The 15,069-nt window shown below is 40.4% G+C and overlaps 1 protein-coding gene across 2 annotated transcripts in view; it reads left to right on the forward strand.

The window, feature by feature from the left end:
• The first annotated feature begins 3,544 nt into the window (after positions 1 to 3,544).
• Positions 3,545 to 15,069, forward strand: part of WAPL (WAPL cohesin release factor) — a 73,457-nt gene continuing 61,932 nt past the window's right edge. For both annotated transcript variants that reach the window (XM_068981788.1, XM_068981789.1), the window contains exon 1: positions 3,545 to 4,037. In XM_068981788.1, coding sequence (XP_068837889.1) covers positions 3,545 to 4,037 — 493 coding nt within the window. The remainder of the gene's footprint in view (positions 4,038 to 15,069) is intronic.

The following is a 15,069-nucleotide window of genomic DNA, read 5'->3' on the forward strand; positions in this document are numbered from 1 at the left end:
GAGACACCGACGAGTCCCTGGAGGGGAAACGATTGACACAGCTGCCTGCACTGAGCCCCCAGTCCTCCCCCGCGGCACCTGCGTCTCCCGGCGAGGCTAGGAGCTGGAAACTGGCTCGCTCGCGAGGCGAGGCCAGCCAGGCCAGCCACAACCGCTCCGCCCGCTGCCCGCTCCCGCGCCGGGCTCTCAGCACCTAGACCTCTCGGACCGGGACTACAACTCCCGTCGGGCCCCACGGCCGGACCAATGGCGGGCGCCGGAGCATGCGGGGCGCGGCGCCTGCGCGGCGGTTTGAGTAAGCAGCCGCGCGATTGGCTGCGGGGTCGGGCGGCCGCGCGGGGCCTGTGGGAAGCGGAGTGACGGAGCGAGCGGCTGTTGGAGGAAGGAGGTGGGGGCCGGGAGCGCAAATGGCGTTGAGATGGTTCAGGGCCCTGTTCAAACTCTAGCGCTGACCATTCACCGACGGAAGCGGCGGCGCAGGAGGCGACGGCGGCCCATCGGGGGCACGTAGCGGGCTCCGGTCCCAGCTCCAGCGGCGGCGACAGCCAGGGAGGCCTAGGCCCGGGCCCGGCCGGCGGCGCTCGAGGCGGGGAGGGAAGTTGCGGTGCCGCCACTCCTCCCCCCCTCCACCGGGTTTCCTATTTACAGAGAGCGGAGTCGCGGGTTCTGACGGTGGCGGAGCCCCTTGCCTCTCTTCGCTCACCAGCCGGCCCCGTTCTCCCGCGCGGGGCTCCGGCGCCCGCCCGTGGGCCGTTGGGAGCGGGAGAGGCGGAGGCGGCCCGAGGCTAAAGCACCCGCCAGGCGCCGAGGGTAAGTGAGGTCTCGAGCGGCTGCCTAGGCCCGGAGCTTGCCGAGGGTGGAGGAGGCAGGGGTCTGGGAGGGGGTGGTGGAAGTCCTCTGTCTCACCCACCCGGTCTCTGAGGAAGTTGGGCAGCGGAACGGTCTGAAGAACTCTTTTTCCTCTTTTCCCCTTTATTCTGAGTTCTTTCTGGGCGACGGCTGATTTACTTCCCTCCCCAGGCGCGGTCAAGTGTATTGGTTTCAGGCCGAAATCTTTTGCTGTCTTTCCTCTGCCCCTGGCCGCCGCTGAGGCCTTCCACTACCCTGGGGATTCGGTGGCAGAGGCTTCCGGGGCGTCGGAAGCAACATCCCTTTCCTGGGAGGTGGGGGTGGGGAGGAGAAAAGTTGCGTGAGCTACCAGGGGGAGGGGGGCCGCTTGTCCCCGCCACCTCCTAGCGCACCACCGCCCGCAGGTGAGGATTTCTGGGTGGTGAGGTTTGGCCTTTCCGGCTTTCATTCCTGCAGGGAAGCCCCTAAGCCCGTGGAGATCTGAAAGACTCTGGATTTGATTGGGGGTTAAGTGTGAGGACTTCTTTATTCCAGCGCCCTTCCCCGAAAATTCGACAAGCTTTGGGCTGAGGCAAAGGCCCAACAACCAAAAGACTTAGTTGTGAATCATTCTTTCCTTTTTGGTAAGGTAATCTTTGGAGTTTGAAGCCTGAGCAAGATAGCCTGTGTTCTTAACTTGAATATACTTGAAATAATAATGTCAGATACGTCTACACACTTATTTTTGAATTTCTACATACTTTACACTCTAGTCTTACTTAGATAATGCCATTACAATTGTCTCTCTGGTGACTTAAAAAATAAAAAGGACATGGAAAACTGTATAAAGACCAGCAAAGGGGATATTATATAATGAACTCCCGTGTATTCATCTTTCAGACTCAACAGTTACTCTTAACCAAATTTTTCTCGTCTCTGCACTTTCCATTCCACACACCTTAAAGTTGGATAATCACTGACATTATTGCATCAGAATTTCAATATATATTTGTCTAAGGCATAGGTTCTTAGAAAAAAAAAAAGCATACTTTATCAGTTAAAATAATTAACTCCTTGCTATCAGGTATTCATTGGCAGACTTTCAGCTTGTCACAGTGAATGCTTATAGTTCTAGGACCATTTTTACCATGAGTTTTTTTGGTGTGGACCTAAAGTAGTCCAAGTCTAGGTTTTTGGTTTAGCCTTTAGTCAGCATTTTTAGGTAATTACCATGCTAGTGTATCCAAAACATTTTAGCTTTGTTGGTGTAGATGTAAATGTAGGTCTGTAGATTAGGGCTGCACGTTCAAGGAGGAATGGAAAGAAATGACTTATTTTGTGTTTTTTGTAGCTGCCAAATACACTTAGTTTCTTTAGGTTATGCTTAACAAGACAGACAGGATTCTTTAGTGTAAATCTACAGTAAGAGGGGAAATAGATATCCTTCAGAAAAAAGTTTTTTGACATATTAAAAGGTCTTCAGACAAATTAGAAACAGTTTTCTCTTAAAAGTAGATGGGTATAATGACTAAATTAAGTATTATTTTGTCCAATTAGAATTGGCTTCTGAGCAAAATATGAGTGGGCAAATTCCTCTGCTGAATATATAGGGATTCCCTATAAACTGGGAGGATTAAGTTAATAAAGGGAAACATTTAAACTAATAGATAAAAACATTAAAAATATAGGTAAAAATATCACTCTGATTGTTGTATTGTAAATTTCAAGAGTATGAAGTTTTTTTCAAGCCCTTAGGCAATTTTTCACTTTTTTTCCTGGTTGTATTTAATTTATTGATATTTAAACTTTAGAAGGTCAAAGTGTGAGTAATGGATAAGGACTGATAATGTTTAAAAAGTACCTTGTTTGACCCTATTTACTGTCCTGAAATTTTTTTTGTCCTAGTAGTTAGCATGTAGATAAATCATTTTATCCTGTCTTAAATCAGAGGAACATAAATTCACATTTTTTTTTTCTTTTAATGATCACTGGACCAGTCAGTGTAATATGCTGGAGTTCACTAGCTTCAGAAAATGTAGTTCAGCAAATGAGCACAGCACTATGAGGACAAGGAAGGGAGAAAGAATGAGTATGGTTTCTTGCACTAAGGGAAATGACCAAGAACGGAATATTTTTCAAGTCATAGTTTATATTATGTTAGATAGACCAAAACTCAGGATCTTTGAGGTTGGATTAAAAGTAGCAGGTCTAATATGTGAGAAAATAGCACCAGTTTTCTGACTTTTCAGCCCTCATATGAGTAAGTGCTCTGAAATTTCAAAGAACTATATTTAGTCAATTATTTAACATCTCTAAGATCCTGAAAAATAACATTTTGTGCTTAATTTATATTAAGGGTAATTAGCCTATTGAGATTACTTTTTATGGTAAAATTGATAGTAAGTAGATTCATTTGAAACTTTTTTTAAAAAAAAGCGATATTGTTAGGCTTTCTTGTTCTGAAAATAGCCTACGAATATGTACTCATAAAAAAGATTGATATAAGTATATAGGATAAAAGATGAGCGCCTGTATACTCCCTCCCCTTATTTATTTAACTGTTTTTAAAGATTTGTATCTTGAATGTGGAAAAGCTGTATGGGGAGAATCCCTATTTTCTTATTTTTATATTCAGTATTAACGCTTGTTAAATATTTGATGATTATATATTTTCTTACTTTTTTTTTCCCACAGAGAATATGAAACAGGTGTCAAAATGACATCCAGATTTGGGAAAACATATAGTAGGAAAGGAGGAAATGGAAGTTCAAAGTTTGATGAAGTCTTTTCCAACAAACGGACCACCCTTAGCACAAAGTGGGGAGAAACCACATTTATGGCTAAATTAGGACAGAAGAGGCCCAATTTCAAACCAGATATCCAAGAAGTTCCGAAGAAACCTAAGGTAGAAGAAGAAAATACTGGAGACCCTTTTGGATTTGATAGTGATGATGAATCTCTGCCAGTTTCTTCAAAGAATTTAGCTAAAGGTTCCTCTTATACAGAATCTAGTGAAGCTGCTCAGTTGGAAGACGTCACTTCTGTACTTGAAGCTAATAGTAAAATTAGTCATGTGATGGGTGAAGACAGTGTTGTATCTGATAAATGCTTACGTTTGGAGGATTCTTTGCTTGGAAAAGAAAAGAGCACAAACCGTGTCTTAGAAGATGATGCAAGCAGAAGTAGCTGTGCTAAATTAATGACTTCAGGTAAGTTTTGATTTTCCTTTTTTTCCTTCTTCACAATGATTATTCTGAGCCAGGAGAGTTTTGTGTAATTTAGTCAAATAATTTTGACTTAGATTCTGAAATATTACACCTCTTAAATTTTCTTTCTGCATTTATAATTAATGGGGACCAAAGATACTTTTGTAGAAGAGATCTAAGAAATTCAAGAAACCAATTAGGAGTTGAAATTTTACTTAACTTGGGAATTTCCAGACTGCACATTTTGGGAATGATCTTTCATTTGTCCTTACTCCAGTTCTCGTTAAGAAACATCTCTTTTTGTTGTGTTAGGATTGCACAGTATCTCACTTCTATTACTGTGGAGGATTTGGATGGTTACTGATAATGAAAATGAGATGGGCATTTACAATAAGGTTTAAGTTTAGGGGTGTTAGATTTTCTTTCAAAACTAGAAAGATTAAGGAGGTATTAAGTGGAAATGTAGAATTGAACTTGACTGCAAATCGAAATTAGTTGGGGGCTTGGTGCCAGTAGTAATTTGTATTAATAGATTTTCATCTACAAAACCAGTTGTATTTTTAAAATGTTAGCTTGTAGATCTGGCATCTAGTGTTTATCCCTAAAACAATATATTTTACTTGTTTTTGTAAAGGGTTTGAGATTTACAGTAATAAATGATTTTAAAAAGTGCAATTAATTAAAAGACTGTAGAGCTTAGATTGGAGATGGCAAGGGAGATAGCTTGTGGACTTTATCAGTATAAGGCTGAGCAATAAGGCTTACACTTTTGTCTAAAACAAACCTTAGTTCTTGACTTCTTGGGAAAGTTCAGTGATAATAAAAGGTTACATAGTGCTCATTTTAAAAAGATGTAACCTAGTTTTCTTGAGAGGAATTTGTCCTTTGGGGTCTTTCTGTGAGACACCATCTTTCTATAAGGCACCTCAAATACTTTGCCTAGCATTGTTCCACAAAAAAATGCTGAACATTTTTCATTCTTTCTCACCCTTGGATGAGAGAATGAGCCAGCTGTTACTGTCATTCCCTTGATCTCCTGGTTAATTCTGATTTGGCTCTTCTTTTCCTTTGCCTACATTTCTCCTGAGCTGTTGTTCATAACTTAAGGTTAGGTTCAATTTTTATTAAAAATGAGCAGAAAAGCAGTTTCCCAGATCAGCTCTTAAAAATGATTTCTAATCATAGAACCATTGAGCCAAAATTAACTTGAATTCAGTTTTCTTAGCTTCATAGATGAGATTCAAAGAGGTTAAGTAACAGTCCAGTTTGGGTAGTGGCAAAATTGGAATGAGATTCATTTATTGATTTTTCAAAACTTTGACCACCTACTCTGTGTCCTCCACTGTGTTAGGCTCTGGAAATGCTATTCCATGTCAGTTATCTAGTGTTTCAGTCCTCAGTATGAGGCAGATGGGCTGGAAAAAGGAAGATGAGGATAGAGAAGTGGTGAAGTGCATTAAGGTACACGGACACAGATTTCTCAAGCACTATGTTTGGAAAAGAGAAGGGCCATCACTGGCAGGCAGAGGGTATCAATAGGATAAATGTTTAGGTATGGGGGAACAGGAACTCGGAAGTGAGATATTCAAAGGCAGCAATTGCTTATACAGTCTTGCTGTTGTTAAACCTACACGTGTCCAGACTGCCATTTGAAGTTGTTCGGTGAGAACTGGAAACAACTCTTTCTGTGAAAATGAGGTTTTAGCTCGCCAGTCTAATGTAGCTAAATTGTAGTTCTGGTGTTGAGCCTGTGGACTGACTGGAAATCCAAAGTCTATTATAAGGGGTTTGTGAGGGGAAAGTGTATACTAAAATACAGAAAATAGATGTTCAAGAACATCTTGCTCTTCTTTCTTCACAAGGCAGCCTTAGTCGGAAGGGATGGTGTAGCATTGTGAATATTTACCTTCTCCTCTCCCTTGACCACAGCACACCTGGTAGCTTGCTGTAGGATAAGAAGGGAACTTTGAGGGAGACTTTGAATTCTGATGGTCTTACCCTATCCCTAACATGTAAAAGATGAACTTTTTATAAGTTTATGTTAATAAGTTCAGGGAATACTTCCAAACTTTATGACCTTCCTTTTTTGCCTCTAAAATTTGGGCATCTTTCTGTGCCTAGATTTTTTTTTTTTTTTTGCATTATGTCTGTCAGTTTGTTGTTGCTTTTACTAGTATTCAGAAAGCCTTCTGATTTTAGTTGAAGTTTAGAGATTCAGATCTAAGGTTTGGATAAAAGGGGTCTATATAAATCTAAAGTGTTTCCAAAACTTTTTTTTGAATTAGAGATCTTTTGAGAATGATGAAATTTTGGACTTTAGATTAAAGTGCTGTGTAGCCATCTAGGTCTCAGAAATTCTTTGGAGGTCATATACAGGCATTTTATTTAAGAACCTGTGAGAAACATGATGATCATTCTGTTCAAAGTGCACAAGTTAGGTTCTTTAGTACCCTTGCAGTGGGATATTCTTGCTCATTCATACCATTTTTTGCTGCAGAATTATAACACATCAGTGAAAAGGACTTATCATTTTTCCTGGCCTTAAGTTTTAAAGTGGATCTCTTTATAGGGTAGTATATGGTTAACTTTTAGGTACTATTAAAATTCTTTGTTTTAAATGTTTTATACCAGATAGTGCTTTTTAAGATTGTGGCTTATTTAAAGATGAAATCCAGAGTGAGGTCATGATAGAATATAGTGGTTGCTGTTTTCCAAATGCTTGATGGGCAAGGGAACCTGTCAGGATTACTGCCCATGCAAGAGTACAAACTAAATGAGAACTGCAGGGAAGGATTGAGTTGCTAAAACACCCTAATCTTAAGTTAAAACACACACACACACTTTAGTGTGGAACTTTTAGACACACAAAAATAGAACATTAAAAGAACCTCACGTGCCTGTTTTCTGGTTTCAGCAGTTGTCAATATATGGCAAATCTTGTTCCATCTGTTGTATACACTGTTATGTCTCCTGGATTATTTTAAAGCGGATTTAGGATATCTTAACTTTATCTGTAGATACTTTAACTGAAGTTTTCATTAAAGTCAGTGAAATCTCAAACAAGTGTGAAACTTAAAATGACTTAACAGGACCTAAAAACTTGGCCTATTGAGAGATCTTGGAGTATTATAAAGTTTGGCATCCAGAACTATGCATTAGGGGTAAAAGAAAGCTTCTCTTGCCTTTTATATACAGATACTCCTATTTTCCATCTTTGTGTGTTCTGCTACAGGTTTTTAATCTGGGTTCTAGAATAAAGTGTTCAAAGACTTGTATTTCTACTTGGCACACTTTCCTTGCTAGCCAGCTGGGATTCAGTCTACATACCCTGCCAAATATTGAGATAACTATGGCATAGGCTCTTAATTTGCATGCCTGTCTTTGTAGCCAATTTTTTTTTCAATTTGCTTAAAACTGTATTGAGTATTTGTATAAGTTAGAGGGCTGTTACTGTCAGGAAATTAGGAACTTTGATTTAGAACTGAAGATTGTTTTTAGAAAGGGAAATGAATTGTTCTATTCCTGAAAGCTTAAAGTAGGCCAGGGACTTGAGACCTGAGAGGAGATTGTCATCTACTCACTGGATAAAGTACAGGTGATTAATGAGGATTAAAGAATGCTGCAAGTATAGCGTTGGTAAGAGTTACCTACCTTCATTTAGATCTTGAATGTATTTGTCATATAGAATATAGTTGTCATTCCTAAAATCAGCTTCTTTTAAGGGAAGAGGGTAAGATGCCTGTTGTTACTTTGTGCTAAGCCCTTCATATCAGTTGATCTTTAATCGCAACTATCTAAGACAGGCTTTATTCCCATTTTAGAGGAGGTAAAGCATATTTCAAAGAAGCTGAATAACTTGAACTATTAAGTAGAAGATCTGAGAAACACCTAAAGTAATCTTTTCATACAGTGCTGCTGTATTCTGATGTGAATGAACTTAATTTGATCATATTTAAACCTTTATATTTAAAATAACAGGCTGTCACTGTACGAGTTTTCTCCTGAAGTTGGAAATAAACTTGGACAAATAGCAAATTATGTGTTACCTCTTGCCTCTGTTTAAATAATTTTCTTTTTAGTAAGAATGGTGGCCAAGCCATTTATAAATACTGAAGAAAGCTGACCTCTAATTTCTAAAAATTCTGTGTGGAAATTTAGCAGTATGCAAATTCTGAGAGAGACACTGTAGTTTCAAATAAATAGATTTGTTTTAAAGTAGAACTTTAGTTCTACTAAAGTGACTAAGAATGTAGAAGACTTGATGGGAGAATAAGGAGCTGGGAGGTGAGGGGGTTGGAATTTGGCAGAGTTCAGGATGATAGCAGAAGTGGCAGGGCAGGGGGGTGATAGATCTGGTTTAAAATCCAAAAGATTTTCTTAGTGAAAGGAGGTTCATTCTCGGTTTGAGCAATAACGCAAGTGCAGGTAATCACTAATACAATGAATATCAGTGAGTACACAGTGAGCAGTGTGTACTCAGTGGGAAATGGGCTTGGCAGGTGTACACAACTTGTTAAAGATGTTTGAAGGAGAGAAGAAAAGGGGCAGCTGGAGAGATATAAGGAGTTCTGGAAAGTTTGATTGCATAAGAGAGGAAGCATAGGATCCAAAGCCCAGAGAGGGAGAGTGATCTTGGGAGAAGGGACACTGCATTTCTTGGCTGGGAGGAAAGGGGGGTGAAAATGTGAGTTTAATGGGAGGATGGAAGATAAGGTTGTTTGTGAACCAAAACTGCTCCCCTCTGCACCCCCGCCATCCTTTCTTTTTATAAAGTGACAAAGGAAGTTATCTCTGAAAGGGAGAAAGAAAAAAGGATGTGTGTGGTGGCTGGAGGGGAGAGGCAAAGTGTTCAAATAGATTTTGGAGAAAGTAGAAAAGGAAAGATGTCTAGAGAGAGTAGAATTTCTGGACATTATTGATGCCTTCGTTGAAGTTTGTTATCACCGAAAACTCTTGACAATGTGTTTTCCCTCTCCTTTAGTAGGCCCTATTAGCCAGAATCTGTACAAAATAGAGAATATTGGCTAGAATAATGAGAATTTGGCTGGATTGGCATTTTGTCTGACTAGACATGGAATGAACAGATAGAGAAGAAAGAGAATTTAGGTTATTGACCAGAGAATGATTGAAATGATGAACTGTGCACTTCAGACTTGACTAACTGGATAGGGGTGGGTGAATAGGAGAAAGAGAAGAGATGTCAGTATACTGAGAGTCTTAATAAAAGCCGAGAATAGGATTCCTTAGACAAGTTGGTCAGTCGGTAGTAATTATGGATTGTCTTATTCTGATATTTAAGAGTTGAAGCATTTTAGGATATGATAAGTTCCTGGATGAAATTGTGAACAGGTGACTAAGAATGTAGAAGACTTGATAGGAGAATAAGGAGCTGGGAGGTGAGGGGGTTGGAATTTGGCGGAGTTCAGGATGATAGCAGAAGTGGCAGGGCAGGGGGGTGATAGATCTGGTTTAAAACCCTTAGATAAACGAATAAGAGGCTGATAGACGACAGGTAAGAGGAATAGTATAGGGTAGCTAGATAGGTGGCACATGCCTCAGAGGAATGGACTTCTAAGAGAGGGGAATAGTAGTAGTTTCATAAAAGGCCCTGGAGAGCCAACATGTGAGTAACTGCAAACCATCCTTCTCTGAGATGCTGGAAGGGGCTGCATGAGAAGTGGCATTCTTAGTCATGTTTCAGTTAGGGCTTCCCTGGTGGCTGAGATGGTAAAGTGTCTGCCTGCAATGCCGGAGACCCGGGTTTGATCCCTGGGTTGGGAAGAGCCCCTGGAGAAGGAAATGGCAACCCACTCCAGTACTCTTGCCTGGAAAATTCCATAGACAGAGGAGCCAGGTAGGCTATAGTCCATGGGGTCACAAAGAGTCGGACACAACTGAGCGGCTTCACTTCACTTATTTCAGTTAGGGCAAGGAAATGGTAGAGGGCATGAGCCCCAGGTGTATGTGAATGTGCTAATCACTGAGGCTTGGATACTCTGAACTTAAAAGCTGTGGGGTGGTGGGGGGCAGTGGATTGTTGAATACAAGATGGGGAAGAAGTATGGGTATGTTTTGAGTGTTACAGTACAGGAGGAGGTAGATGGTAAGTTTGCATTTTGATTTATCCGTCAGGGTCCCAACTGGAAACATGGCATGCCCCAGTTAGGCTCTTAACAGGAGATTTATTTTTAGAATGGCTAATTACAAAGGTGTGTGAGGAACTTTAGGGAAAGCCTAATCTGGGTTAGCTGCATTGAAGCTCTTCTGTGGTGGGTTCCTCTTCCACCTCCAACCCTGGCATCCACTGATCAGTCTTCTGGCCCTGAGGCTTTGTTTTTTTCTATCCCACTTCCCCTTTAGGATTTTACCCTAATGAACATATCTGTTAATGGTCATTTCTTCATAATTTTGTAGTACAAAATACATACTTTTTTTGTGTATAAGTTTGTGTGCTAAGTCACTTCAGTTGTGTCTGACTCTTTGTGGACTGTAGCCAACCAGGTTCCTTTGTCTGTGGGATTCTCCAGGCAAGAATACTGAAGTGGGTTGCTGTACCCCCCTCCAGGAGATCTTCACCTAGGGAAGGAACTGCATCCCTTACGTCTCCTGCGTCGGCAAGTGGATTCTTTATCACTAGTGCCGCTTGGGAAGCCCCATATATAAGTTTAAATGTAAACTTTAAAAAATTTTTGTGATTCTAATGTTCAAAGTATTTGAAAATTCTTCTTGATTGTTATCACCACAATTATTAGTGTATAATTGATCAAATTAGTGTTAAATTGATTAATTATTAGCATATAATTAGTCAACTGCATTTTAAAGGCAAAGTTTATTGGAAATGTACCTCTTAATGATATGGGTAAAGCTGTTTTCATACTGTTCATACTGTTCATGGGGTTCTCAAGGCAAGAATACTGAAGTGGTTTGCCATTCCCTTCTCCAGTGGACCACATTCTGTCAGACCTCTCCACTAACACCCGCCCGTCTTGGGTGGCCCCATGGGCATAGACTAGAGATCTCTTCAAGAAAATGAGAGATACCAAGGGAACATTTCATGCAAAGATGGGCTCGATAAAGGACAGAAATGGTCTGGACGTAACAGAAGCAGAAGATATTAAGAAGAGGTGGTAGGAATACACAGAAAAACTGTACAAAAAAGATCTTCACGACCCAGATAATCACGATGGTGTGATCACTCACCTAGAGCCAGACATCCTGGAATGTGAAGTCAAGTGGGTCTTAGGAAGCGTCACTACGAACAAAGCTAGTGGAGGTGATGGAATTCCGGTTGAGCTATTTCAGCTCCTGAAAGATGATGATGCTGTGAAAGTGCTGCACTTAATATGCCAGCAAATTTGGAAAACTCAGCAGTGGCCACAGGACTGGAAAAGGTCAGTTTTCATTGCAATCCCAAAAAAAGGCAATGCCAAAGAATGCTCAAACTACCGCACAATTGCACTCATCTCACATGCTAGTAAAGTAATGCTCAAAATTCTCCAAGCCAGGCTTCAGCGATACATGAACCATGAACTTCCAGATGTTCAAGCTGGTTTTAGAAAAGGCAGAGGAACCAGAGATCAAATTGCCAACATCTGCTGGATCATGGAAAAAGCAAGAGAGTTCCAGAAAAACATCCATTTCTGCTTTATCACCTATGCCAAAGCCTTTGACTGTGTGGATCACAATAAACTGTGGAAAATTCTTAAAGAGATGGGAATACCAGACCACCTGACCTGCCTCTTGAGAAACCTGTATGCAGGTCAGGAAACAACAGTTAGAACTGGACATGGAACAACAGACTGGTTCCAAATAGGGAAAGGAGTACGTCAAGGCTGTATACTGCCACCCTGCTTATTTAACTTCTATGCAGAGTACATCATGAGAAACGCTGGGCTGGATGAAGCACAAGCTGGAATCAAGATTGCCGGGAGAAATATCAATCACCTCAGATATGCAGATGACAACACCCTTATGGCAGAAAGTGAAGAGGAACTAAAGAGCCTCTTGATGCAAGTGAAAGTGGAGAGTGAAAAAGTTGGCTTAAAGCTCAACATTCAGAAAACGAAGATCATGGCATCTGGTCCCATGACTTCATGGGAAATAGATGGGGAAACAATGGAAACAGTGTTAGACTTTATTTTTGGGGGCTCCAAAATCACTGCAGATGGTGATTGCAGCCGTGAAATTAAAAGATGCTTACTCCTTGGAAGGAAAGTTATGACCAACCTAGATAGCATTTTCAAAAGCAGAGACATTACTTTGCTAACAAAGGTCTGTCTAGTCAAGGCTATGGTTTTTCCTGTGGTCACGAATGGATGTGAGGGTTGGACTGTGAAGAAAGCTGAGTGCCGAAGAATTGATGCTTTTGAACTGTGGTGTTGGAGAAGACTCTTGAGAGTCCCTTGGACTGCAAGGAGATCCAACCAGTCCATTCTGAAGGAGATCAGCCCTGGGATTTCTTTGGAAGGAATGATGCTAAAGCTGAAGCTCCAGTACTTTGGCCACCTCATGTGAAGAGTTAACTCATTGGAAAAGACTCTGATGCTGGGAGGGATTGAGGGCAGAGAAGGGGACGACAGAGGATGAGATGGTTGGATGGCATCACTGACTCGATGGACGTGAGTCTGAGTGAACTCCGGGAGATGGTGATGGACAGGGAGGCCTGGCGTGCTGCGATTCATGGGGTCGCAAAGAGTCGGACGTGACTGAGCAACTGAACTGAACTGAACTGAAAGCTGTTTTCAATTAGTTCATGTATATATGGATAAATATTATTGCTTGAATTAAGAAAAAGCTCTAACATCAATCTGTTCCTATTTTTTAATACATGTAAATATGGAGGTACTATATTAATAAAAAATAAGATTGGAAAGAGTTTTGCTATAGTAGTTTCTATTTGGAAAGCAATAAATGATTAGAATCACCTGACATGCAATGGATTTGTTTTCAGGACATTAGAGTAACTTATTAAGCATGGATGCCAATAATGTATCATATTATTTCTTTACTGTCATGCCAGAGTAGGAGCAATGTTCATAGTAAGATTAGGAAGAAGTGAGTGATATGCCATTATTTGTAATGTGGGAGAATAATTATTAATCCCAGGTGGATTGGTACATCAGTTTTTGGACCACAGTATATGAGAAAGATGGGGATTTAGAAATGAATGTCCCTAAAACTTGGGCTTCCCTGGTGGCTCAGTGGTAAAGAATCTACCTGCCAGTGTGGGAGCCATAGGAGACACTGGTTTGATCCCTGGATTGGGAAGATCCTTGGATTGGGAAGATCCCCTGGAGGAGGAAATGGCAACCCACTCCTGTGTTCTTGCTTGGAGAATCCAATGGACAGAGCAGCTGGTGGGCTGCAGTCCCTGGGGTCTGAGTTGAACACGACTGAAGTGACTGAGCACACGTGCACATGAGGAAGGTGGGGTTTAGAAATGAGTGTCCCTAAAGTCTAATTGTGCCTTTATGTGTTCTGGAATACCTCTCTGTAACTCCAGGAGTCTGTGTATATAGTTGAAAGAGTTCATTTTCTGTGTGGCTCATTGGTTGAGGCTTGACTTGGGTTTGTGAATGTGTTCCCTGATCTCTGGCAAGGGTGGGCAGAGATAGGCAGCTTGAGCAGGAGGCCATGGGAACAAACAAGCTTCTTGGCGTGTGGGTGGGCAATGGCAGGGGGCCATACAGTTCTCTGTAGGCAGCTGTTGATAGGGAATGAGAATTGAGTTGGACTATTCTGTGCAGTGGAACCAGCTGAATGGTTCTTTTGGAGTTGTTTTATCTTTAACATTACATATAGACTTTGTGTTTGATAGGTATGTTTTATAAATAATGAAAAAATTATAAAATATAATTGAAATCACCACTTGAAATACTTAGCATTTTTTTCCAGTACTTTTTACCTTCCAAATCTTTGAGTAAAACTGATCCACTGAGGAAGATGTGCCATATTTTTCCTGTGACTTCTTAGGTGCCCCTTATAAATAGCCACACACCTTTGTTGACAGTGAAAAATAAGTTTCCATTCATAGAAGCATGCTGTTGACACTTTCTTATATATATTTTAATAATCTTTAATATGCACAGCATGTAAATCGATATATCTCTAAAAATACAAACACATAAATGACAGTGTGGTGTATACTGTGTATGTATGTGTGTACAGAAAAATCATTAAGATATACACGTCAGTGTTTATAAAATCTACGTTTTCTTCATGGTTTTCTATTATATGGATATACCATACTTAAGTCTCCTAGGAATAGTTTGGCTGTTTTGTGGTCATTTGTTATTAACAAATGTTATATGGGACATCATTCTACTTTCATGTTTGAACATCATGTTCTCACATATAGTGGTAGAAGATGTTTCTAGAAGTGGAATTGAAAGAGCATAAATATTTAAATATTCAGCTGATATTGCAGTGTCTCCCCCTGACACTGACTTTTTTCCCCTAGCATCTTTCTGTTGAACTTTGGAGTTTGTCTAGCTGAAAGATAAAAAAAAAATGTCTTCTTTATTTTGGGGGTTTAATTTTTTCTACTTTAGAATATGTGCAGTTTTTTTTTTTAATGTAAATAAAATTATCTGCACATGGTACAAAATTATAGTGGTTAAAAGCTTCCCCACCTCCTTTTTCCAGTTGTGCCAGTTGTTCTTGGAGTGATTGACCATTCAAAATTACTTTTGTTACCCTTTCTGACATATGCTGTGTATCTGCAAGAAGTTCAAGCAGTTACAGATTTGTGTGTGTATTAGATCTACAAAATGATGACTTGCTGTTTAATACCTTGCTTTTTCACTTAATATGTATCGGGAATAAATCTCTGACAATATATGGAAGTTTTCTTTCAGGCCTCCTCTTTTTTATTTAAAAATACTGTTGCATTCATGGTATGTCAATTCCCCCTACGTATATTTTTGTAATTTCTTAGCCAGTTCCTTGTAGATGTCAGACTTTGGGTGGTTTCCAGTGTTTTTGTTTTCTTTAAAAAATGGCTTTATTTTTTAGACAGTAAACAGCACTTAATAAC

The sequence above is a fragment of the Capricornis sumatraensis genome, chromosome 10 (genome assembly GCF_032405125.1).
Source record: "Capricornis sumatraensis isolate serow.1 chromosome 10, serow.2, whole genome shotgun sequence".
Classification (NCBI taxonomy): domain Eukaryota; kingdom Metazoa; phylum Chordata; class Mammalia; order Artiodactyla; family Bovidae; genus Capricornis; species Capricornis sumatraensis.